The sequence below is a fragment of the Dufourea novaeangliae genome, unplaced genomic scaffold, assembly GCF_001272555.1.
Source record: "Dufourea novaeangliae isolate 0120121106 unplaced genomic scaffold, ASM127255v1 scaffold21, whole genome shotgun sequence".
In the NCBI taxonomy this organism is placed as follows: domain Eukaryota; kingdom Metazoa; phylum Arthropoda; class Insecta; order Hymenoptera; family Halictidae; genus Dufourea; species Dufourea novaeangliae.
Genome location: NW_015373910.1, coordinates 4,611,281 through 4,639,179, shown reverse-complemented (window position 1 = coordinate 4,639,179; position 27,899 = coordinate 4,611,281). Strand labels below are relative to the sequence as shown.

Here is a 27,899-nt window from a genome sequence, read left to right as displayed (position 1 = left end):
TTTTGCATAAAAAAACGCAGTCCAGTGATAAATTTAAGGGAAGGTTAATGTTAATCCCATTACGGTGTAATTAGAAAAAAGGTTGAAGATTATTTTGATAAATGATAAATAGACGGATCTTTATCCATCTAAAAGAAGATTTTATACACGTTGACTGCCGCAGTGAAAAAGGCCATATATAGTCAGGCAGGCGTTATTTCGTTTTCTAAGCCATAAATCGTCGAAAATATATGCATTTAGTTAATAGGGGCTGTTGCTCCAGTTTTTAATTATAGTGCGATATTAATTTTACGCAAAAATTTCGTAACGGTATTTAAAAGAATCCAGCCACTTTGCAAAATTCATAGTGTCACCCATATTTCGGTGACGTGGCAGTTAAAGCGTTATTTCTCCATAATTTACTTGCAATTTTTAAGAAAAAATTTTGTATATGAGGTATTTCAACACTCTATCAAAACTTATTTTAAATCAATTCCTAAATTGGCAACTCTACTTTCAAGAGATTTTTAGTAGCACCTTGAAAAAGTTCCAGAAAATTTGACTCAAAAATATTTTGGAGCAATATGTAAATATACAAAAACATTCAATTCTTTTAAAAAGAAATTGTGTATATGGGGTGTTGGAATACGCTAATGTGCTAGCGGTGTATAGCCTGAGGTACTAACGTAGGGTTAAAGCCGCTACGAACTTTCCGAACAATCCGATAATTGTCAGGCGGCAAGTGGAACAAGTCAACGCATTAGCTGGCGAACTCGAGACCTGGAATTATCGAACGGCTTCTGTTTCCTCTTCCGTGAAACAAAATCTATATAGATACAGGGTGGACAGTATATAACTGATTGATTTGTATTTTCATTAACTTTCAGATAGAATGAAACTGTTTTTTAAACACAAATCGTTTATTAAAACTGAAAGGTCTGCAGTCAACTTCTAAATTTCTAAATTTTCAAAAGTTTTTCACGTTTATCCATCGATCGAAGCAAATATGCGCTTACCGTCGGTAGTTCTAGTGTTAAAAACAATAAAGATATTTGAGCTGTAAATGTTGGGTGACTCACCCTGTATACTATTCGCTCGAGTCCATTCGACCGCGAAGTTTCCCATGGAAAAATCTCCGTCGAATCGAATGTTTACGAGGTATTATGCAAATTCTGAACAAAGTCTCTCCCCGTTTGACGCAACAACGAGCTTGGAAAAGTTTGTTCGAGCCCTCGAATAGAGTTCGGGTCATCGGTTCGCCTCTCCTGCGAAACGTTTAACATTCGATAATGAGGATAATGTGTTTACGCGGAATTGTTAATTAGAGGATGGCATCGCTCGGAGGACTTATTAATCGTGAAAATTGTTCGCCGTTCAACGAGACAGAAGAATATTCCGCGTTGCGTCCGTTGGTGACCATCGATGCCTGTAATTCTTGGAAAGTTCCTTATAACTAGACTACGGATTTTATGCCTTTATTTAATTTTTATATATTTTTATAAATTATTTACCTTTTTTTTTATTGGGATTTGTGTAATACCATAGAGAAAGAACTTTCGTCAGATGTAAAATGTTTTCCACTGTATTTTGAACCCGATAAGATATTTAAGAAAAGAAAGAAATTCCTATCATTGCTGATGTCTTCAAAGATTATTTTTAAAAATGTCATTTTGCATACAAATCCGCAGTCTACTTATAACAAACAGTTCGTAAATGTATGTATGGTACAAAATTATAATTTGATATTAAAATAAACATTTGTTAAATATATTCTCGGGTGGGATACATTCCAATTGGAAAAATTATACATACTTTGTTAAACTCTTTGGGGCACAGGATGTTACAACAAAACAAATGCCTTGTACAGAAATTTAACTTTGATAAAATGTTAAATAATGGTTTCATTTTAATTAATTTTTTATTTTTTTGTAATTTTAGTCAGTATACTTTTGTAAAGGAACTGTGTGTAATTTCTTTAATTGAATGCATCCTTTTTTTTTTCACTTTTTTTTTAACGAGGAGAAACCTTCAGTAGGCGTACTAGTCTAAGGTACAATGATTTTCGTTCAAGCTCCCAAACATTCCACTCGCGTCATTCTTTCCGGTTATTTATGGAAGAACAATCGAGATTCTTGTAATACCTGTGTCTTGGCAACACTTCAAACGCGCGTGAAACTCGTCACAGAGAACAAGTCGATTGCAAATCCAGCGCGACTTACAATTATTTTGGGACACCCTGTATAATTATTAGCACTTGTATTTTGTGGTGTATGTATATTCAGCTATCGACTTATGATACATCAAACCGAAACCAATTTTTAAATTAATTTTTTCGAATGTTTCGCCACCGTTTCGTGATTTCGAGCCACTAACGTGACAGAACGAAAGTTGTTCGCGTAATCACAGGACACATTTATAGATCCCGATACGAGAAAAATGATAACACGTCTGTCGACGTCGTGGACACCTGTTTATTAAATGCAACTGTTAGAACCTTTACACCCTGTACATTGTCCGAAGAATTACAAAAACTTCACGATTTCTCCGTTGTTTGGTACACCTTCGGTTTCAGTGTGCTTGCTTACCTGGGTCTAGTAATTTCGATAAATTCGAGAATCGCGTGTTGAAATTTTCCAGATACGTATCTCTATTTCTGTTCCGTGTGGTTAAGCGGCGAGAACAATTTTGTTTCGATTAGGGCGAAATGGAAATATTCTTTTTTGTTCTGTGCCTAGGTGTTCGGTAATGATCGGCACAAATGTGCAGGCGAGATTCTAGATAAAAAAACGATTGAAGAATATGGGATAGAATTTTTGTATTGTAGTTGGATCATTAATGGTCGTGTACAAGCACTATTGTTGAATATTACTGAAATGATGAACAAAATTTCGTTCCAATTATTGGAATAAAGTACCACTGAAACATGGAAAGTGATCTTACATTAAGATATTTCATTTATATTTACGCGAGGTTTGTTGATCACTCGAGTCTCGGGGAATAATATCAGAAGCACCTGGTACTAACACTTTGACTGCCACAGTGAAAAAGGCCGTGCGTAGTCAGACACATTATTTCGAATGCACACTTGCCAACATAAATCAAGAAACAAACCAATTAAACGGGTATTTTGTAATATATTTTCTTTTATCAATTGCGTGCGCATTTGTTTAAATAATATGGAGGAAACACACTGTTTACTCTGAGAAAAACTTTAAACAACACGTGAATTCGACCGTCAGTGATTATCCATAAACGCAAACAATAGATACAGTATTCATAAAGATTGTCAGTCACGTTTAGTTAATAGAGGTTGTTTGTCTGTTTTAAATTATCTGGCGATAATAATTTTACGCAACACTTTTCTAACGGTATTTAAATAATCCAGCCTTTTTGCCATATTTTTCGACTGCGAGTTATCTCATAGTTGGCAATCAACGTGTCAATCTTCGAATGCTCGCCAAAAATCCCCTCCTCGACTCGGTTGAAAGAATTGATCGCGCAGATAGCGATCGATCCAAATTGGCTATTTACGAATTTGTGTTCAGTCGCGATGCATCCTGTTGCTTCGAAGGCTTCATAGCTTGCCTCGTCTTAGGTGAGTTTCCTGGCATCGCCAATTATTTAGATGAATTATTTAGAAAACAATTAGAAAGTATTGTGGTAACGGTAGCTAATTTAAAAATTATAATTTTTTCGAATTTCGTTTTGAGAAATGAAAAGAGTAAACGGTAGCAATTTCTTTACAGAAACTGTGAGCTTTTTCTGTTATTTTGAATATCCACCAAATCGATAGAATGTACCCACGGAAAGTTAATTACAGGCAAACCTCGATTATCCGAACGTCGACTTAATCCAGCCTTCCATTATCCGAATTTTTATGCACGGTAAAAACAAGTTTCAAATTGATTTTTGTTAAGCTCTGTATACACACGTGAATATTACATAACAAACGGTAATTATTTCGCTTTTTCTGTTTACAGTAATCGAGGTTTTACTGTACAAAGTGTTAAATGGCCGTTCCGATACGTTGATAAAGAATTCCCAAGAAAAGAAGGTGATCGGTGGTTTAAACTAAACTATTTCTTCTTTTCTTTTTTCCCAGGCGGTATTACAGGCTGCTGCAATGGGGCTTGGAGTATTGAAGTTACTGGTGTTAACAGCAATTCTGCTACATCCATCAAGGTACGTTCCTATAAATCTTCTATAAATACGTAGGTTTTCAGTCACCTGAAATTCACGCTTACTATTTGTAGAATAAGCCTGAAATCTTTACTAGACACGAATTATAAACCTTATTCCAGCATCTTGTAATAACAGAATTAAACCAAATGTGCACCATTCTGTGCAATAATCCTCTCCCATCTATTGACTAGACCCATTACACAGTGTAGAGTTCTTTCACCTGATAATAAACGTGACGTTAGGAAGGTTTAAAACTTATCTGAAAGCCCAATACGGTAAATCCTCGATAAGTGTTCGAACGCTCCTCGAATTTTCCTCGAAAATTCCAAGCTCTATCACTGTGTTAACCTCATTAAAAATTCAACGTTACATTTGGGGACCTCTCCTTGTCAGTACCAAGGAACCTTCGAACACTCATCGTGGATTTACTGTACAAACAATCACACGTATATCCTTTTATTTCCTCCGATAATTACTGTACAATTGTCTTCGATTTGGTTACAGATGTACGAGGTTAAAGGTGACCGGCTTTCGGGCGACGGAGAAGCAGGTGTTGGACGACATTCTAGGACGTTACGACGCTCGTATCCGGCCAAACGGAGAAAACGCAACAGGTGAATATACATCGATATACTATCTTGTGTTTTCATTTTTTTTTCTTTTTTTTTTTACATCCACGACTCCTTCCCCCAGTCTCCCCTAACCAGAACCGACCAGATTGATAATACCAACACCGCGAAACGACAAAAGCAATCGAGTTCAATGAATTCAAAAACACACCGTTCTCTCTAACCAAGGCTTTGATACTCCCCCTTCGAAGAAAAACAATAGTCGGTGTTTGTCAACAATAGTCGCGTCTGACGATCGAAGATCTACCGTCCACACGATATATACAGTGACTCAGAAATTTGTTCACGCAAGGCTGTTAACTATTGTTGATCAAAGGTACGTTCTAACCTGTGAATCATATTTTAAAATTAAGAAAAAGTTCTCACAAAAGTACAGTTCAAGTAAAACCAACGAGGATGCATAAATAGACATTGCACAGAAATAGTTACACATAATTGTTATTTCAAAAGTATACGAACAAACGTGTGGGTCGCTGTACGTCAGAGATCGCAGTAGAAAAGACAAAGTCTTTTCCCCTGGAATCTACAGTAATGTCTCTATGAGTGCGACGTACAAAAAATAAATATTTTCTTTCTCGAAGCCGAGCCTCTGTTTAGCTTCTGCTTACTCCATTTTGATTGATTCCACAAGGGGAACTCCCCAGTGGTGGGAATAACGCAGTTGCTCGTGACGCATTCATTGAGGCATCACTGTACTAACATATTCTAATGACAAATTCGAGAGAAAGATAGCGAAATAGTCCTCAGTTATTTTGGAAATCGCGACGGGAAACACTACAACACGCGAGTTTGTTCAAACAACGTTTTCAAAAACGAATTCAAACAATTTCTGAAAAACCCTTCCCTCAACCCCCCACCCCACTTGAGAATCTCAGGATTGCGATTCTTCCCTGCAACGTCCTCCGTCGCGACAATCCCCTACTAATCGACTTATTTTCAGAGGAACATTATTTCTTTTTTTCTATACAGCGTCGAAATCGACGAAACGGTAATGGCCCCGCAACAAAAAGCCTATTTGTTTCGCACGTTAAGCTGCGTCTTCACTATATAGCGAAAGAGTTATACAACAAATTGTTTTATAACCTTGCTATACAACGTGTTTTTAGAACTTGTTACAAGACTATACCTTTCAGACAAGTCTGTAACTCATTATTAATAATGGCGTCACATTAAATGGATAACATATAACTTGCTTTATAAAACGAAAAATGTTATATAACATCACGTAATATAACAATTTTCTTTCTGTTTTTCTAACAAGTTTTATAACTTTGCTATGTAACATGTTAAACGCAGCTTAACCCTCGTAACGATTCACTCTAGAACAGCGTTTCTTAAACTGTGGTGCATGTACCACTAATGGTACATTATGTTATTTTTGGTGGTACAATTTTTACAGAAAATATTGTGAGCCCTTTTGTTGAAACACATCCTTGAGTTTGTTATTCTTTACTGAAATAATATTTTATTCTTTGATTACAAACACTCCATTTGAGATCTATTGATTTTTAATCGGGAAATACTTTTACGGTGGTACATTTATTTTTTTATTCTCATTTACGTGGTACAAAATTTCAAAAGTTTGAGAACCCCTGCTCTAGAACACGTTCTCAGCCTCGAGGACGAAACCTCCCAAAAGGAATCTTCACGGATGCTGATTCGTACTTGATCAACCGTGATCTTCGATTTCGTTTTCTTCCGTCCTCCCTTTTTTAATACTTTCCGTTTCCCCTCTCTCTCTTGAACAACAGAGGTCGACCATATTGTTGGCACCACTGAACCGCCAATCAAAATCGACGCGACTTCGTAAGGAACGTTGGTTTCTTATTGGACGACTTGTTTACTAGAAGAGAGAGAGAGAAAAACAAGAAATTTTACGTTGGGGCAACCGTCAAGGTTGGTCATTGGTGACCCGGTCATAGGACAGTAAGTGGTTTAAGTTCTCTTCGCTAGGTGACGTATTTAAGCGAAGAGAATAAACGTATGTGTGCTCTACACTCCCAACACTACGCGTTGTCCGCTGGCCGAGACTCGTGATGTCCTCGAGACCTGCGTTCGACGTTCGATGGAACGTTACTGATAAACAATGATCGACGTCCGGTTGGCACGTTGCGTTACTGCGGCCTGGCAACAACGGTGACGCCCGTGATCCGCCCGGGACGAGAACGGACGCACGCGCCTACGGGTCTGCACTTTCACGCGAATACGCGCACCTGACGTCTGGGCAGTGGCTGGTGGAAGTGTTCGAACGTGTTTGGACACCCAACGGGATGTTCACACGTAGTTTGGTCGTATCAAACGATTCGTACAGTTCAAATGTATCGTATAGTTTGGAGGTTTTAAATAGTTAAAAGATTCAAACAATTAGAACATTTCGTATTTCAAACAGTTGGAGTGGTTCAAACAGTTCCAGTGTTTGATACAGATCAACCGTTTTGGGCAATTAGGGCGTTCCGAACAGTTCGGCGGTAAAAACAGTTGGAACGTTTCTAGGCCCACGAGCGACTCGGCTGACCGAGTGCCTTGAAATGTTTGAACTGTTTGAAACGACAGAACTATCTTTGGACCGTTTGAACATGCTCTGCTTGAAAATGTCCAAACATGTTTGGGACGTTGGAACATCTTGTGCTTGAAAAAAAAATCCAGACGTGTTTGGACCGTTTGAATATCTTGTGCTTGAAACAATCCAAACACGTTTGAACCATTTGTTCACGGACCCATCATCACTGGCACGTGTCTGGTCAGACTAGGGGAATTTCCGCTGCAAATTGCAAGGAATCGTTCGGTTGGCCGTTAATTGGTCCGAAACGAGTCCTCCCATTCGTGACGAGACGCCGTTTCCGGTCGGAGGTTCATTGGATAGTTGGAAACGCTGGGAGAAACGAGTTTCAACGATGATTATTAAATGAAATAAACAATAGAATTGACGGATCATTTTTCTCTCTCGTCATTTCCTTTTTCTATAAATAATCGACGATTGGATCTTAGTTTCTAATAGCGTCTCGTATCCCTCACGAATTAATTGACCGTAATTGTCCGCAGTATAATACTCTACGCGGCTTCCGGTTACGATAGACTGTTTTCCTTATTTTTTTTTCTTCATTTTCGGGAGATACACCGGTACTCGATGTACGAGGTCCAGGGTGTGGACAGGGAGGAGGGGAGGATGCTACCTTGCTGAGGGAAAAATGGGGATGACGATTATAGAAGTATACATCGACAAAACTCGAATTAAAAAAAAGAACACTATTCCGACACCCGTGTCCAAAAATTCTCCGAAATCAGTTCTTACCACGTCGAAATTATCTCGTGTATACCGATCGATACCGATCGATTTCACTATACAGTAGTGTTTCGATAAGTGCGACAGTCTTTTTCAGGTTTTCAGCTCCCAAAAATTTGTTTTTTTGTACAAACCCGAGCTTCTGCTTACCTTTTGTTTATTCTGTTATAATTGGTTCTAAAAGGGGACTCCCTTCAGTGGTGGGAATAACGCCGTTGTTCGTATCGCACTCATCGAGGGATCACTGTATATACAGGATGAGTCTTGTAACACCACGACTTCAAATAACATCATTTGCCGTACGAAAAAGTGTTTCCAACAAAAGTTGCATGGTTTCCAGGGGCACATACATTAGCGTAATCAATTTGTTATTACTTCGTTTTTTTATCAAGTTATTAAGGTTATCGTCACTTTTTTTAAGCCGACTTAACGTCGTCACTTAATGTAATGCCTAATGTTTCTTCTCGAATTTGAACAAAGCATCAAATTCTGCCTAAACAAAGTGTTATACCAAATGGGGTTTAAAATTAGTAATTATTGAATTATTCTAAATATAACTTATTTTACACTGCGTTCGAATGGAACCGTGGGACTATTGTTCGAAACATTTTTTTCGTCACAACGAATAATTTACAAGTTACCTCTTGAAGTCGTCGTGTTTCACAAGGCTCACCCTGTATGCACACCGTCGTTAATTACGACAGGCATTCGGGGCCGCCTGAAGCTCGATCCCGTCATTTCGACGAAATTTTCTCACACGCTTGGACAACACCGTTGCTCTTAATTATCGGGGAAACACGTGTGTCTTTCGGGCCAACGGCAATTTGAAAGGAGAGAAAGAAAAACACCAGTGACAGACCGTTACCCACGTGTGACAAAGGGCAGTTTTTTTTCTACGATTTTCAACTAGAATCTTTGTGAAGAATAATTAGAAAGCAGAGCTCGAGAGGCCAGAGTTGAACAAACTGGGTCGAAACAGTTTCTGGTATTTGAATATTATTTCATCGTTAACATCGATATCCTGATGTTTATTCGAGGAAAATACGGATTGGGTCTCTCTTACCTTTTATTCATTTCTGGAATCCATTGAATTTATCCGAATACACTGTCATTCATAAGTATTGCTGTCATACATAAGTGAGAATTGTACAGGGTGATATAAAAAAGGATTCGCAACTTCTGGGGTATATAATACTCGCCAAATGATGACAATTAGCCTAGTAAACAAGTAATAACAATTTTTTTTAGAAAGTCACTAGCTTTATTCGAAACGAAAAATTGTTTATAATTTCGTAAATATTAATTTTTCAGTGCATGTTTATTAGGACTTCTTTCATCATTTGGCGAGTACTATCTATTTTTCACACGCTTCAGGGCGTAGTGCCACCCCCTTGAACTTCTAACGCTCTTAATTTGTATTTCAAAATTATAAGACTGATATACCGGGTGTCCCAAAAAGGTGGGACAATCCGCAACATGCATATTCCTTGTATAAATACAAATCGAAAAGTCCTTTACCGTTTTGTATTCTGAAGCCCCATTTCCGAGGAATTAACAGTTAACTGTACATGTGAGTTCGTTTAACTGCTATTGTCTCGGAAACGAAGCTTCATAAAACAAAATCGTAAAAGACTTTTCGATTTTTATTTGCATTTGCTTTTTGGGACACCCTGTATATATATTATATCCTGTTATCTTGAAGTCGAAAATATCGACATTAAGCCACCCTATATTTTATTTATTTTAAATTTATTTCTGGAGGGAATACTTGAATTTGGCCCCGTTCAGCTCACCTGCGCCATGGGTACCCTTTTCTCGAGAAGTCACATTCACAACAAATTGTCTGAAAAATCTTCAAACGATACACGATAAAAATATTTTTGCAATTTTTTCACATTATTTATAAGTAGTTCCATAAACACCACAACAAGATGCAGCCGATTACACGTTATATGTATCGAGGGAAAAAAGTCCCAAAAGGTACCATAACATTTTCGCCAAAGTAGAACGACCCCCTTAATTATAGGAATCATTGGTTCCGATGAACAAAAACGGTCAGTTGCATCGAAACAACTTCACACCGTTTCGAAATCTCAGTATTCAGGCACACGTAACCTGCGGAAATACGTGTCTACTTAATGTCACCGCCTAAATCGATAGGTCACCTGGTCTCTGTGCATCACACGTACGAAACCTGGCTTCAAGAGCTCGTTCCTCACAGCACCGTCCGCCACCTAGCCATACGAAATCGCTTCTATAGACCAATCCTGTTCTATCCCCCCCCCCCTACTTTCGTGTTAGACGTAGGTACACACGACCGTGTAGCATGGAATACGAGTCGTGAGATGAAAAGCCTCTCTCTCGATCCCCCCCCCCCCCCCGAAACACAATCATCGAACCTGGAATCCATGTGTGTAACGTTGCCACTGAATCTAACCCGGAACAATGTCCAATTGAACGACACTATCGACGATTACTGGTATACAGGGTGATCGAAAAATAAGGGTTCTTAATTTCTATACTTTGTACTGTAATATACTGGTTGTCCTGAAATTGATGTAAATCGTTGAAAGGGGGCGATTCCTGGGGTGATTTGAAACAATTTTTCCTTTAACGAAAAAGTTCTCCGACGGTTTGTTAACGAGATATTAAGGAAAATCCCACGACCAATCAGAGCGCGAGGCTGTCGGATGAGGTCTGATTGGTCGGGGGTTTTTCGTTAATATCTCGTTAACAAAGAATCGGAGAAATTTTTCAGTAAGGGAAAAGTTGTTTCAAATCACCCCAGGAATCACAATTTTAAGGACTACAACTATTTTGGGACAGTTTGTGTAATAATTATGTTCTGTGAGTGAAGGATAACTCAGTTTTCCGCGTGGGATGGATCTAGGAAGGCGTTGTAATGTTTGAAGTCACACATCGTGAAGTTACAGTAAATCCACGATGAGTGTTCGAAGGCTCGATTGAAGATTTACTAAACCTAACTTTCTGATTAGGTTTAGCACGGTGATAGAGCTTGGAATTTTTATGAAAATGATACTTGTTTCAGCTGTATAGGGGTTTATGAAATATTTAATGGTCAGTGCCGAGGTGCCTTCGGACACTCATCGAGGATATACGGTATCCTTAGGTTGGACAGAATTTAGGGTAGATAGTACTTGCCAAATGATGAAAAGAGGTGCTAATATACGTGGGTCGAAAAATTGATATTTTCGAAGTTATAAACAATTGTTTTTTGTTTCGGTTAAATCTAGTGACTTTTCTCGTTTCGTGAATTATCGTACATTATAAAAAATTGTGAACAAATTAATGAAAACTGTAGAGGACGTTCTGTGATCAGGAAAAGAAGAATCGATACGATAGTTCATTGCTTTTGTGGGGTACGATAACTCCCAAAACGTGAGTCATTCGAATTGACCCGAAACGAACAATTGTTTATAACTTAGAAAGTACTCATTTTTCGACTAGGATTTTTTTTCATCATTTGGTGAGTCCTATCTGTCTTACAAGTTATGCACCTTTGTTTTTCTATCACCCTGTATACTAGAATGGACAAGTTGTATCGAATTTGTGGGAAAAAATTGACCCCCTCCTTACGAACGAAAAAAATGAACATTCATGGAGGTGAGACCTAACCAGGCCCCACAAGATTGAGAAAAGTAGCGGAAAAAATCGAATCGAAAGAATGAAATACTAAAAAAAAAGAAAAATAAGAAAAATCATATCCAGTAGAGTATTGTAAGACACGAAAAACGATTTTTACTGACTAAATAGGGGCTCTATTGTTTTTGCCCTTAGATGGGCCGGCCATTGTCCGGGTAAACCTGTTTGTGCGAAGCATCGCGACAATTAGTGACATCAAGATGGTAAGTATATATATAAACAATAAAACCAGTCCAAGAATCTTTAACGCCGGTTGTGTGCAGTTTTGCCATGTTTCTCTCTTGGCGGGATATGACACTTTTTTCCGTTTATCTTTTCTGTTGCTTGCAAGACTTTTTCAACCGTAGGCTGCGAAACCGTAGGTTTTTTTGTAGAGCCCCTTCTCGTGAAAAATAAATAACGAGAGATCCTCCCCCCACCCTCACCCAGGGACTAAAACCGATATGATTTTAATACCGGTATTATGCCATCGAAGCTGTACCGAAAACCGAAATAAATACCGGTATTTATTCGATTTCTATAAGGGTAGGGCTTATACATATAAGGTTATATACGAAGGTGCAACCGAACATACCGGTATAATACCGGTATTTTACGTTTCGGTAGAAGTCCCTGCCCTCACCCCATGAGGAGTTACGAGAAAAGAGAAAAGGCAGCAAAACCGGGGCACCAGGCGACCATCAGCAAAATGGCAGCAGGGCTAGCATCGTGTCCCTTCTACGTTGTTATTATCATTCGATGTATTTAACAAACATTCCGTTTCGTCAATGGTACCAGATGCAATGGGAACGTTCGTGACGGAATACGATGAAACATCATACGTTAAATACACGTTATTACGTATCTGGATACGTTAATCACGTGGTCCAGAATCAATGGTAAAAAACAAATTTCTTTCATCTTCCAAGAAACTGATCATCTAGTTGTATTTGGATAACACTACTAAGTTACAAAATTTGTTATTCATAGGGCTAAATCAGCATATACGAGCTGCTAAATTTCGATTCTAGACCACTGTATGTCAAGTAGAAATACCGACGAATACTTAGACGGACGGTACAGGTGTGCCTCGATACATGTCCACTTGATCTTCAAGATGAGCATTCTCCAGACTAAAACCCCTTGCAAAAATAATTCATTATACACGTTTTATTTGTTCTTTAATTTTTCAACAAGAAACTGTGTCCACGCCATCATTATACTCGCGACTTCTATGCAAGGTGCAACAAAAGTGTTGAATTATAATTTGGAACAAGTTATTCCTTAGTTCCTTCGTTAACATCTCATGAACAAAGTCTCACATAATATTTTCACCAAGGAGAAACTTGTTCCACATCACCTCACGAGTGACCCATTTCAGGGAACCACAACACTTCTGTTACACCCTGTATAACAACCGTCGAAGTGCTGAAATCGCTGACTGGAAAAAAAAAAAGAAAGAGTAAAACCACGATAAAAACGCTCCTATGATGTTTCGATCGATGCTGGCCTCAGGGTAGAATCATACCAGGTGACTTTTAACCGGCACCAATCGATCAAGCGGAACTGATACGCCTGAGTCTTCTTCGACACGTGTCAGTTCCGTTAAAGGCGCGGACCGCCTGTTATGATTCTACCTCCAGAGTGTTTCTGAAGCGAAATGAATCCTTTGATCTGGGAACATTGTGTATCACCCGATAGACTCACCATAGACCCCTTGTCGTAGACTCTATTAAAAAGTCTGTCTGTCCCCCTCACCCAACCACCATCGATTTATTCGTCTGCTCAGTTGACCATCTCTCCAACCCGCCATCTCTCTCCGACCCCTTTCGCTGACACCACCAAAGACACACCCAGACGTCACTTCTGTTTCGTGTGGTATGGTATTAAAGTAATCGGATTGAATCTGCAACAAATTGTTTGTTTAGTGTATATTCGACAGTATTCACACTTTGGTCGAAAGTGCTTCGATTTGAAGGCTTCTTTTATCGATTCGATAAAAATTTATTTACTCGATTTGAGGGCTATCTTCTTTCTTGTCAAATTACAGTGTCACACGTTCGTCAGACTTCTGAAACAACAATTAGGTGTCAGAACTTTTCTACAAATTTTATTACAAATTCTTTTTTTTTATGGTCCCTTTGTGATCAATTTTTCTTTCAAGGGAAGACACGGAAGTGTCCCCCTCCGATTTTCATGAAACTTCGTATATATGTTAAGCAGTCGAAAATAAGGGATACGTATTTTTTTTTATCGGCTGAAATGCGAATTTAAGGGGTGAAACCACCCCTCGAACTTTCGTCCCGAAAGTATTATCTCGAAAACCAGAGGAGATACATGAAAAGTTCTAATGGACGAGATTTGTAGTTTTTTATGTAGAATGATATGGTGCTAACAAATTGTCTAAAATATAGTTTATTTATAACAAAAATATTTCGGACAAAATTGAAAGATTTTGCAGGTATATTCACGTGAAAATCAACTTAATTTAACAATCTTTAGCGCTGCAACATTGAAAATTATAATTTTCTAAATTGGGACCTAACTGAGTCAAATTTACTTTAACCCTTGTCTCTCTTATTGTTATTAGGCGAGTGAGAAATAGATGTTCGTGGTTGCAAAATACGTAGTATTCTTCCAAATTATTTTTATTAAAAATAAAGATCGGAGTTCGTGGAATAAAAATGAATCGTAACACCTGTTTTACCAATTAGTCTAAGGCAACCTTCCACATATTAGACTTCTCAAGGCCCAGGTCACAGCTGTCTGAATATTTCTTCGAAATTGTGCTCTCTGATGTTTCTAAATTCATTTTACCATTCAAAAACTGAAATAATCGCAAGGTGACTAGAATAGAATATAGAATAGAGTAGTGATTTAGAAAAATCCACAAGTAGAAGAAGCCTTGCGATATTGTGTGTCGTCACGACATCTAAAACCTAATTCGGCTCTTATGGATAGGACGAATATACTTCCAGTTGCGTCAACTGTATCACTTTTACTACAAATTATGGTCAAATACATGGTTATAACGCTTTGTACTCTGCAAAACCATAAAACCACCCTAAAACTTTCAATTCGTATGTATCGTTAAAACAAAAACGAACCACTATTTTTTTTCCAGGGAATATAATCTATCCTTTTCTAGAGAAACATTATTGCTCACCACGATTTCAGACGTGGCATACTTCGTTCGTTTTTATTTTAACCACAATACATAAGAATTGAAAATTTTAGGGGTGGTTTTATAGTTATGCCACATAGGGCATAATCATGAACCACGTAGCAGTGAATCCTGTTACTTTATTAACGTACCAATTACACGCACACCCACAGTCCTTAATTTTTAGACCTATAAAACTCGCACACACACACACACACACAGAAAACCTAGCATTCTAGCATAGAATTAATAGGCATGCGGCATTCTAGCTTCAATGTTCCATGTAATGTACATACTTACACGTTTATACCGCTACGTAGGACATGCACACAGGTTGCAGAGGGACGGAGAAAAGAAAGGAAAAAAAAGAGAGGGAGAACCAGAATGTGGGTGGCAAAGTGAGGGAGGGACAGGGGAATTGTAAAGGTGGAAGAAAAGAGGAGAGGGATTATTGGTGTTTGAGAGTGGATTCTCGATTGCTGATTTCAAGCTTCTGATTGGTACAAGTACCTGTAATTGGTCGAGTAATTGGTGCGCGAATTGGAATTGTAACGAGGAAGTTATTCGACGCGATAGTATGGGTAAAACTCACTTTGGTGTAACAAGTAATTACTTGCACGCTCGAGTTCTTTGTAATAAATATACCGAATAATAATGAATAGTAGGTAATGGGAAAAGATATATTATTTTTAAATTAAAATAGTAGTAAGTAAGTTAGTATAAATTATTGCAACAGAAGTTGAGGATTGTGAAATTACATTAATGCCTCGATGAGTGCAACGTATTCGGATCCGCTTCAGAGCATTCATGGCGAGGCGGAAAGGTTTTCAGCTCCTCCTAAATTTCTGTTTGCTCTGTTTTGAGTGATTTGGGGACCCCCCAATGGCGAGAATAACGTTGCCCGTGTCGCATTCATCGAGGAATCACTGTATTTTGAAATATTGCATCAGCTTTTTCAAAATGGCGGACGGATGGCGCTCGTGGTCTTGCGAATTTCGCGAAATGATTCGTCGGATGAATAGGTTCTCGGTTACAATTCGAATCTCAAAGCGTAACAGTAAATTACTGATACTTGTACCGATTAAACACTTGGGGACAGTAATCGAATTGGTCCGAGCACCATCGATTAGGTGTCAATTGTTTTCCAGGATATTTCTCCCACGATTAATCCATCGAAATACAGATTCCTATCGATTATTGTCTAGAACTCCGACGATAATCGAGACGAGTCTGTATTACAGAACTATGTCTAAATGAACAATACTGGTATTGCTAATGTAGTTGATACACACAGAATTTCACAAAATGTGTTTAATGTGTATCTGTCAGACAAACAGATTTTCTTGAGAGCTATTTACATAGATCCATTTATAGGTATACAATTTTGCAACTGAAATTTTTCGTCTATCACCAGTAGTCTGCGACCTGTTCGACAATACATGAATCCAACTTCGAGGATTGTCTTCACCTCCTCAACCCATAGAAATGACCCACATTCTAATAGGTGTTCTAATTTAGGTGTTCTACCTCTGTGCCAAGTCTCGTAAAAACCGGAGATCATCAGGTAGTTTATGCTCGCCTCGAGCTTTAATTCATTTTTAATAAATAAATAAAAAAAAAAACAATGAGGATGCGCGAGCAGAATGAGCCAATGGTTCGAGCCTTAATTTTTTTTTTAATAAATACAAAAAATGCACTGAGGATAAGATGGGCAGAATGGGTCAATGGCTCGAGCCGTAACACACTTTTAAATAAATAAAAAAAATACATTGAGGATGGGGTTTGATGAGCAACGCCTGAGGAGCAAACGTGTCCGACGTCTTGTCCTGGTTCATGTAGGGCGGAATGTTACGCAGACACTCTGTATGGCTCAGGACGATACGCCTGGCTCGTTCAGCCTACAATTAATAACTAAAGAGTTCGTGTAACAGTATCTCGAAATGTTCTGGTTTTCGTGAAAAATTTTCGAGATCATTCACAAGTAGACTGCGGACTTTATGCATTTATAACATAAGTACACGATTATGTGGAATTCAATATAATTGAGAGTTTGACAAAGTTTGAAGAGGTTTTTACCTTGTTTTGGAATCTGGTAGAATAATAAATAAAGTAAACAAATTCCTATTTGATTTCAGTTCTTGTAAATTAAGCTATAAAGATCTATATTTACGTAAACATCCGCAGTTTATTTATAAGTCGATCAAGGAACACTCGATCCTCCTCTGAAATCCTAACGTAGGATGTAAGGAATTTAATATTTTGGGTTTTTGTCGAATTTAGTCAGTGATTTATCCTTTATGTTAACACTTCCGTAAACAAATTTTCGAGTCACACGGTAGATCACGAGAACAGAGGAGGTTCGATGGAAATTTCCAAGAATCTTTCATTTCCACTGTCGGTCGATCGATGCAACGGAAAATGATCGAAGGTGATTTATGTTGAACCGCGCGTGGAACGTTATTCCCGCGTTAACTTCTCGCGTTTGCTTCTGTAGGTTCCGCGAAAGCTAACGACGAAGAAACACGTTACACGTATGCTTGTTCAATATATACGAAGGTTTACCCTCGGTGTAAAGCAATTTATACCCTGTTCCCCACCCTGTACGAACGTGTATTCGCAGCAACGTGAAATTGATTACGGTGATTATGTTGCCGCTTCGTTTTCTGTGGCCAGACATGTACGATATCTGCGCACTATGCGGAACAATTCTTAACCGGGGTGTCCGTTTCTTTTAGGCGTCGAAAATCGATGAGATTTCGTGTTGCTTTCTCTTACTTTCTTTCGTTTTATGAAGCCACACGTTTGTATCTGTACCTTCGTCCGTATATTTATACATGGATAAATGCATAATTATGTTGACTATAACATACAACAGGAAAAGTTATGTGCATATACGTAAAAAAAATATGGGTGACTTTGAGAAAGCTTTTAAAAAATGGCACTGATACAAAATTTTTGCCGCCATCCGATTCGTCTCTGGGGACCATTTAAATTACGTAAAAAATATTTCTCGTGTGATCACAGATAGAGAAGATATTTAGGTGGCCCCTTTTTATGTGGAACACCGTGTATACACACACGAACGTAGTTGCAGATCAAAGTGTCCTTTTTATGTTCACGTTAATAAAAATAACAGGAATTTCATTTAGTTACAAAAGGGGACACTTATTTGTCACCACCTGGAGAATAAATATGAAAAAGCAACGATCACGATCCCCTCGTTCTTCGTCGTTTTTGTTTCGGTTCGACGTTTCAGTGACGTATCTTCCGTTTGATTGGCTCCGCGGTATCGGGTGGCACACTGTTTCACCTCGATCGAGTGTATGTCGTACTCGACACGGACGAACGAATAGTTCACCCTTGACGTGTTCCACGAGCAAAGAAAAGAGCCGAGTGAACGAAAAGAATCACAGGAAGTGTCACGGTGACAGAAGACAAAAATGAGCACGCTTTTGCTTTCAACCTGTCCGAAGTGGTGTTTCGTGATCGTAAACGTCCCCTCTGGTTTCACGGAAGTCGGAATTCCTCTCGAACCCCTCGATGGACTTCCGTCTATACTCAGAATCGCAAACTTCCTGTCTTCTGTTTGATTTGGGGGCGATAGAAAGCAGCGAAGAATATTGTTTTCGTCGCAATTATGTAAACATAAAATGCAGTTTCACTTTTCCTTACATGTGAAATGTTTGTTGACTCTTTTGTAAAATTTATGAAAATGAAGTAATTTATAAAATTTATGATATTAAATTAATTTTTTAAATTTATGAAATTAAAGTAATTTATCACATTTATGCAGGAAAAAATGTTAATGCACATTTCTAATATCAATTTATAGAAGTGACTTGATAAATCTATACAGAACGGAGTTGATCAGTTTGAATAAAGTGAACCGAATATTAAATTACGTGCAGATAGAAACTAGACTTAAAAAAGAAGAACATTAACCATTTATTTATTTTCACACCGACCCAATACTTTCCCTGGAACCGAAACACGCGATTGTCGTTGACGAATCATTGCGCCACTAGAATAAAACTAAGACTTCAGCTGGCTTTCTGATCCTTTTAATGAAACAGAAGACTAATTATTACATCACGATTATCGTGAGTGATATCCCCTACACCAACCTATTTTCGAATAATTCGATCATCGATAATTTCGGTTCTCGTATCGTTTTTAACATTTCTCATCGTTTCTCAACCAAGTGTTTCCATAGAACACGCGTGAATCGGAGGGAAAAGAAAAAAAAACCACACACAAATTGGACGATACGAGTGTAAATCGAGTTCCCGGAGAATTCGAGGAATAAAGAATAAAACAAAACAAAAATTAATAATTGCTCCTACTGTCGGTTAAGCAAAAGTGTAAAGAACACGGGAAGCGTTTCTTTCATTTTCAATTTACACACAAACATACACGCACACACACACAGACCACTCGATACGTTTCATGTTTGCTCAACAATTGATTAATTTTATTTATTCTGTTTGCTATGTTAGATGGGCCCGCGGTTGTCCGCGTCAACATATTTGTTCGAAGTATCTCAAAAATAGATGACGTTACTATGGTAAGTTTAAAAATCTAATGCCCCGAAATCACAGACACACCGCATCTATACTCTACACAAATTTACTTCAGTGTTCGTTTGACTGTGTTCCTTTGACTTGTACAGAGCGAGAGAAAAAAAAAAGAAAAGAAACAAAACTAAATATTCGTATGTATTATAAAAATACAGAAGTAACTCGATAGATGAACAGAATAATTGTTAGCTAGTCGTCCGTCAGTTTCACACACCCACCTCCACTCACCACCACGGAATAATAGAGAGAGAAAGAAAGAGCGGATTTTGAATAGGAACAGATACCTGAAATATTGTTCTGCGACACAATCCCTAATTTTCACGTGATTAAGAGCCCCTTTTCCCTTTGGCAGCCCAAATAAATGGCGATGTTTGGGAATCTTTTTAAACAATGCAAATAAGTTACAAATAACAAAAATTTTCCTTTCAATATTTGGGCAACGTGGCAAATTGTAGGTGGCGCGTGGAATGAAAATTTCAAAAAGATTATCGAATATTACTCGAACGTCTATCGTATGACCTACGGACTCTTTTCGATTATTGTCCTGAACTCAGATCTGGGACAATAATCATATAGGGAGAAATGCTTGAGACCCTCGTACGCCCCCCAGTGGGGACAACGCCTGGACAATAATCGTGTAGGACGAGTCGGACGATTGGTATGAGTTTTAACAAAGATATGCAAAAAAGGAAGGAAATTTCACGTATATTATTGTGAATAACAAAAGAATTTATGTTTTAATGTTTAATAATAGATCGTACGATAATATGATTCGATTACGACAAGAATGCCACAAAAATTTTTAAAACCGATAACAACTTTTTTTACGTTATATTGGTCACCGTTTGTGTACAGTGCAATTTCGGATCAACAGGATTAGCGCCACCTACAATGCAGGAATATTGACAGAAATGTTTTTTTTATTTTCGTGAATGTATTATAAATAAAAGCCAGCAGGTTTTTTTACCATTCCTTCTTTGCTTTCTTTAATAAAAATGTCTGAATGTCACCTTTTTTCCGGTCGCTAAAGGGGAAAGGGGCCTTAATCGAATGTGTAGATCTACCTTTTGTGTCACTACCCTTTTCACGAGATATTGTTTAGTCTCCCCGAATAGATTGTTGATACGCGTTGTTAAAATGTTTTGTCGATCGTTCTTTCATTTAGAATTATTCAATAATTTCACACAAGAATACACGGTTTGTCCGAAAAGTTTCCGAATCGTAGGCAAAAACAGCAATTTTTCGTACGATATTCATGCTTTTTATCAGCAATTATTGAACGTAGTTTCCTTCCGTATCGTAACGTTGTATTATGTTTTTTTTATTAATTTCACTACTACCGTATGTTATATTAAGCAAGCATATGTCTCTGTATTTACTTAAAAAGATACTTTGGATGCAACGAACAGCACGACACCTCGTTTTCGTTTACAGTTTCGGCCGGATAATTCGAAAAGAATACGCCGAGGAGCTTGCAGAAAAAGAAATAGATTGTTTAAAGTAAATCTGAACGTATCCAGAAATTTTAAAAGGATGGTATGACAAAATTGATCTCGAGAATCGAATCTCTGGTAAGACTGGATCGGAACAAGGTGCTTGAGGATTCGAATACAAAACAAAATTGTGTATTGTAAGTTTGAGAAACAATTTCGGAAATTTTGACCATGTCAAAGGACATTTTAAGATTTTCAAGACAGCGGCGAGCAAAATTTTTGAAAAATTTGTAAAACACACGATCGAACTCAAGTCAAACAAATTAAAATCAGCTTCTGAGGTTTAAATAGCATCGAACGCCAACATCCACGGATCCTAGATCAAAAAAATAACACGAATTTCTCGGAAACAAGATAAAACAAGACTTCTAGGGAACCGAATTCTCGAATGAAACGAGATCAAACGAGATCAAACGATGCCAAATTTCAATCTAAACGAATCCGAAAAGTCGTGCTGCTCGTAACCGTTAAAACTACACCACATACTGTCGCCTCACGCTATTGTGTCGTAGATGATTTAATGGAATATCTATATATATATTTTTAATATCTATCTATATATATATTTTTACTACGTATAGATGTGAACAATTAAAACAATCCAAGATTTTAATACCTCGTTGGCTGATGCAACCACACAAACATACACACATACTGTATACCAATTTTATACATTTTCTCTTCTTCATTATTTATAGCGCACACATACATATTAGAGCTGTTACGAGTATTCGAATTCTCCGAATGAATTGTTCGCATTCGAAATTATTCGAATTATTCGTATAGTTCGAATATCCGAATACTTACAGCTCTAATACATATTACAAACATACATAAACCAACAGACACTCAGATCGTATTTCACAGACACGACCGCCAACTTATTCTTTAATCCCTTATCGCATTATCGATTCTATTCGGTATGTTCCTTCCGTGCTGCTGCGCTCGATTCAAAAACGTATGTGTCCTCCATTATACATGTATTTCGTAAATATGCACTCTGACTATATTTCACGCCCTAAACACAACGGGTATGGTTTTGTTTATTCCTTCCGATGGTGGTCTCCGTACTATTGCCTCTTTAAATAACTCTCTGTAAGGCGATTACTCATAGACGAGAAATGTCTATCTGTAAAGAAGATGCGAGTCAGTTCTCTTCGTTCACGTGTCACACCAAAGGTTCCCTTTTCTAGCCGTCACAATTAGAATCGATTCTATTCTGTCCGCTTCGCAGCAACCACTTTGGTCGGTAATGTTTACCTAGTTAGTTATTCTGGCTCGAATCTTTCTCCATCTCCCTTTGGGAACCATATACGCGTTAGCTGAGTATGTACATTCTCTGTATCTCTCTCTCTCAGACCAGAGATCGATCGTATCTCCCGAATGTGGGTCCGAGATACGATTAAAAAACCGATGAGTGATTTTTCTTTCCAATTTTATCCGCATGCGTTCAAGAATTTATCTCTGCGTAGAGCGTCGCCGTTACTAGCTTCCCCCTCCCCTACACTCCATCTTCTTTCGTTCCCCACCAGACGCCATCCATCTGGTCTCATCGGCATCCACAAAACGATCTTTCTCTAAAGTAACTTGTCCCGTGGCCGCTCCAAACATCTGAAAATACCGCCCAGGGAACGTGCTTAATACAGTAGACACGCGATAATTACCCGCTGGAGAAGTGGGCGGTTCTAGGAACGGGTAATTATCGAGAGCCAGTAAAATGTGGTACAACTCAATAGTATTTAGTCGATGAACGTTATTCGACTAATTCATTAGGTACAGAAGGCAATAGAAAGTGGGGTACGCGCGTATTTAAGTAGGGGCCATTCCTAGCGGATATTCATGCAGCGTGCAGTTATCGTGAATTTACTGTATTACCATTCCTTCGTCTCGCAGAGAGGTGATTTGGTGAAAAGGTTATGTATCACACCACAGAACACAGTACCGGAAGTTTCCTAGGTGTTTACCACACGATTAAGCGTTAATAATGACTCACAAATTCGTTCACATACCTTCGAAATAACAACTAATTATACAAATTTTATATGCAAATCTTATTTATCTATACTCACTATCTACAATTCTATCATTCTTTCCCGATATATTATTCCAAACTTTGAAGTAAAATGCTTTTTGTGTCAAATAAATGTGACTGTCTTCCGTGAACAAATTTGTGAGTCACACTTAGATCCCGAGGAAAGAGGAGGATTGATGGATGCTTCCGAGAATCTTTCGTTTCCACTGTCGATCGATCGACTCGTCAGTAAATAATTGATTCACATTGAACAGCGCCTTGGAACGTCTTTCTCGCGTTAACTGCCCACGTAGCCTTTTCACTTCTGTAGGTCCCACAAAAGTTAACTGTTGTCCCTGTGCCGTCTGAATATCTTCTCAGCAACGCATAGTATCATTTTAAAGCCCAAAAATCTGGCGTCAACGTGTTCTAATAGAGCCCAGGAGCAGAATATTCGTTTCCACGTTTCGATCGCCTCGGCAATCTTCGATTGGAAAAAACGTATTAACAACGTTTCTTGAGAGGATCCAGGGGATTGGTTGAAGTCTATTATTAGTCGAGCGAGCAGCAAGGAACGCGCCTCTTGAGGATAAATCACGACGTGATCGTTATCGGTGCAGGTGCGATAAGGGATTAAAGTGTACGGGCGGGGCATGCACGGCATGTTGTACAGATGTGTGTGTATGTATATACACGATCTTGAAATGTTCCCCGAAACGTCGTCGAGGAAAAAACGACGCGTTGCGATGTGATCGGGGCCACGATTGTCGTCACGAGCGACCCGTCGACGTTTCTGTCGTACCGCGAGATCTTGTTCTGGAAACAAGACTGCCCTCGATAGGCACGACATTACCTTACGATAACTGCACGTCCGCGACAAACATGCAGGGTGAACCAGGAATCGTGATCAGTCGAAATTACTCTGTTATTAGCAGTCCGATCGAAAATGTTTTTGTCAGGTATAGCATGGTTTCAAAAGAGCTTTAACGTGATTATAGCAAATTCTTTGTCAACTCCTTTTATCATGATTTTTTACGGTCACCTTCAATTTTTTGCAAATACATCTATAATTTTTTTACGCCTAACACATGTTATGTTACGATACTTACCGAATTCGTCTTGAAGTCCTCTAATAGATGGGCGTAAAAAAATTATAGGTGTATTTGCAAAAAATTGACGGTGACCTTGACAAATCATGAAAAAAAGAGTTGACAAAGAATTTGCTATAATCACGTCAAAGCTCTCTTGAAACCATGCTATACCTGATAAAAACATTTTCGATCGGACTGCTAATAACAGAGTAATTTCGACTGTTCACCCTGTATAATGTCGCCGTCAATGAAACTAGGGTAAGGCTTCGATGCATCTCTCGATCTCCCGTTCGACGAACAGTCTTCGAGATCATTGATTTTTATCGGTAGACTGCGAATGTTTATGCAAATATGAAGTTATTAATTCCTGGAAATTTGGAATAAAGAAAAAATAGTTAACTTCGTTAAGGATACTAGTGGGTTCAAAATAAACGAAACTTTTTCGGATATATGCATAAAATCCGCAGTCTATTTATTATCTTTCTATTGTCTTTTCTTTCTCCCCCATATAGCCATACATACATCCGTGTTTCCCTAAATGTTTCACACTTGACTCACATCTCTGGTAAGCTTCTCGATAGTTTTGTTATTTTCTTTGTCGTCGTTTAACTTGGAACAGCCCTTTAAAACTGGCGATCATACACGGAACTGTTCGCTGTCGCTGTCCAGAAATTCCTTCAGTTGAAACTCGATCATTGTCCGTCGCGATTGTTATCGTTTTACGAACGTACGAATCTGCGACCCGATGGATCCGTCCTTTTTTCGACGACGATTCGTCGGTTACTTTCGTTCTTTTCGTAATCAATGTGATTAAATCGAACGGTGTTACGACGATAATCGTTGTCAGATGTGCGCAGAAGGATCCATGATTGAATAATGTAGGACTTGAGTGACCTTTCGAGCAACGTTATACAGGGTGTTTCGTAAAGATGAATGGTTTTTTGCATTATTTAAAAGTACGGGGATGGTTCGTGGTGTCTTCTCGTAACTATTCGTTGCGAGTAATATCCGATTTTGTCGATTTAAATCGATTTTAATCAATTATTTCTGTCGACAGAGACTTTAATCGAAAAGGTTAAGAACTGTCCTCCTGTTAAAAATATTTTAGTCGGGCTATTTTATAAAATTCTTACTTCACCGGAATATTTTACGAAAACAATTCGAAAGAAACAAACCCAGATAGCACACAGGCGGCTTAAGACGGCTTACTAACGGCTTAAGGACGTCTCAGACGTAAAATGGCCGTAAAATGAGCGTCTTTAAGGGGTCATGTGCTACCTTGAAACGAGGAGGAATAAATTGAGGTAATGAAATATTTAAAGATTCGAAGTTTCTCGACGAAATTTCCGAACGTTGATACTTTATTTTGTTAAACCTCATCGTTCCCTACGGTTCTATAATTTCACTTATAAAGGTACGTTCTCACGTGACAGTAAATCGTGATTTTACGGTCATCACGTGAAACACGATGTGTTGGGTGATTGCCGATATTATTTGTATTCGCGATTCGGTTCAGTTTCGCGTAGAGCTCTAGTGGAACGGTCCGCCATCTTGGATGTTCACCAGACTCCCGTCGCGTCATCTCACCCGTCATTCGCCATGTTTACAGTGCGTTAACAGATTGTGAGGAACACAAAGTGATATTAACGAAATCATTCGAAGACACTTTCTCTCACGATCCACCCATCCATCAGTCGATCCCCTCGATCACGATCCTCTGCTCTGTGAATTCCCCCATCCTCCTCTGTCACTCATCGCATCCGTTCCACGTTTCAAAAATAAAAGAAAAAAAATATTTTTAAAAAAATCAACGAAAACTGACAAAAGATACATAGTAGACGACAAAAAGCAGCAAAATTGCGTTTAAAGCGAAAAGCTAAGAGACGATAATTAAAGAGAACATAAATAAAACCACGCAAATTTCGGGTGCACGGACGGACTGATTTAATAATTAATCGATTTGTTTTGTTCTGTTCCGGTCGACGTGTTAGATGGGCCGACAAAAGTGAAGGTCAACATCTATCTCCGCTCTATCAGCAAAATAAATGATTATAAGATGGTGAGTGTAACAAAAAAAATAACAAGTAATCATGAAACAAAGGCAACTATAATCAATTATATACAATCTGTATTATCCACACATTGTGTATTATCTTCTTAACGTCACCGTGTATATGATGCCGTGTAAGACTTGCACTTGTCTGTATACTTTGTATTTTTGTATTACCGTGTGTGCGTGCGTGCTGTATATCTGTATACGTACGTGAAACGGGTGTGACAGCGGGAGGAGAATCGACGAAAAAACGGGGAAATATACGGATACGCAAGTAGCTGTCACACGGTCGTGAGGTGAATGCACCTGTAAATGAACACATACTAATGAATGAAACATATGCATATAGTGACTCATACATTCGGAAGAACGATTATGTGTCAATTTTTTTTACACATCTTCCATTCATACGTCTTCATTATCGTTACTCCCGTCATCCGTTTCCGATAAATTTCTTTTAATTCTAAAGTAAACTTCACAATCTGGCAGGTAATTCAATCAAATAAATGCTACAGTCTTCCCTAAACATATTTGTGAGTCACTGTGTATAAAAACGAGTGAGTTAAGTTATTAAGATAAGTAATTGATTAAATATTCAATGTTTTTTTCAATTCCTTGTTTCGCGCCTCAGGTTAGAAATCTTCATTTATTTAATATTGTTCATTCACTGATGAAATTAGTATTTCTTCTTTCTAAATTGCAATCTATACGTTATATGTTAAAAAATCTAATTTTCATATGCCAAATACAATGATTCCTCGATGAATGCGACACGAGCAACGGCGTTATTCTCGCCATTGGGGGCGTCCTCCTGTGGAATCGATCACAACAGAGTAAACAGAAGCTAAGCAGAGTGTAAAAAAAACAAATTTATGATGGGCTGAAAACCTTTCCACCTTGCCACGAATGCTCCCAAGTAGGGCCTTGTCGCACTCATCGAGACATTACTGTATTTATTACCATTACCATCATTTAAAATTCGACTTCAATATTTCATAAAATCTGTTAAAGTGTTCAGGTGCGTTCATCCTGCGTACCTATATAAATGTACGCACATAAATATATATATATATATTCACCGTTTTTTGAGCGCGCGCGCGCTGGCCAAGTGGATGTGTGCCTATATATATAATATCAGTCGCACCTCAGTTGATTTTCTCGATGTCGTTGACTTGTCATGTTACTATTCTAACAATAATCGGCATTACGTCCTCTATCTATCTCTCTATTTCTGTTATGTTCACGTTGATTGTTTCCGAACCCGTTCGATTGACTTGTGTGTTGTCTGCAACCACGCGTCGTCTGTCTCTCTCTCTCTGTGCCTTGTTTGAAAGCGTGCAATCTTTCTCAATTTTGCCCGTTGGAGGATCGGAAAAATATGAAAACGTGGAAACGACAGGGGAACCAATCGCGAATAAATCAAAATGGAAAGGCGGGGGGGGGGAGATGTTGGAAAGACAGAGAAGAAACGGATTGGAAAATAGAAGAGAGGCGACGACGTAATAATCGAACGACGCGTTTACAGACTCGACCCCCGTGTGGCGCCTTTCTTGCTCGACGAGACGCTGCTACCATACCTTTTGATCATGCGTGCGAGCGATCGTGTCAAGCCCAGTTTCCAACATCCTTCTGTCGTACACACACATAGAGTGTGTGTCCCAATTATGGAGCCTCGGTATTAAAATCAACATTTAAAAAAATGCATGTATAAATAAACATAAATAAAATCTTTTAATTAAATTTAGTCATTAACCAATAAGATTCGAAGTAAAGAAACGATAATTTTAAGGTGTTAG

The 27,899-nt window shown here is 38.4% G+C and overlaps 1 protein-coding gene across 1 annotated transcript in view; it reads left to right on the top strand.

The window, feature by feature from the left end:
- The window catches only part of LOC107194170 (glutamate-gated chloride channel), a 51,239-nt gene that overhangs the window by 4,351 nt on the left and 18,989 nt on the right, over positions 1 to 27,899 (top strand). The window contains exons 2-5 of the mRNA XM_015583740.1: positions 4,082 to 4,161; positions 4,666 to 4,775; positions 9,322 to 9,324; positions 26,042 to 26,109. Of these exons, the coding sequence (XP_015439226.1) occupies positions 4,103 to 4,161; positions 4,666 to 4,775; positions 9,322 to 9,324; positions 26,042 to 26,109 (240 nt within the window). The 5' untranslated portion in view covers positions 4,082 to 4,102. The remainder of the gene's footprint in view (positions 1 to 4,081; positions 4,162 to 4,665; positions 4,776 to 9,321; positions 9,325 to 26,041; positions 26,110 to 27,899) is intronic.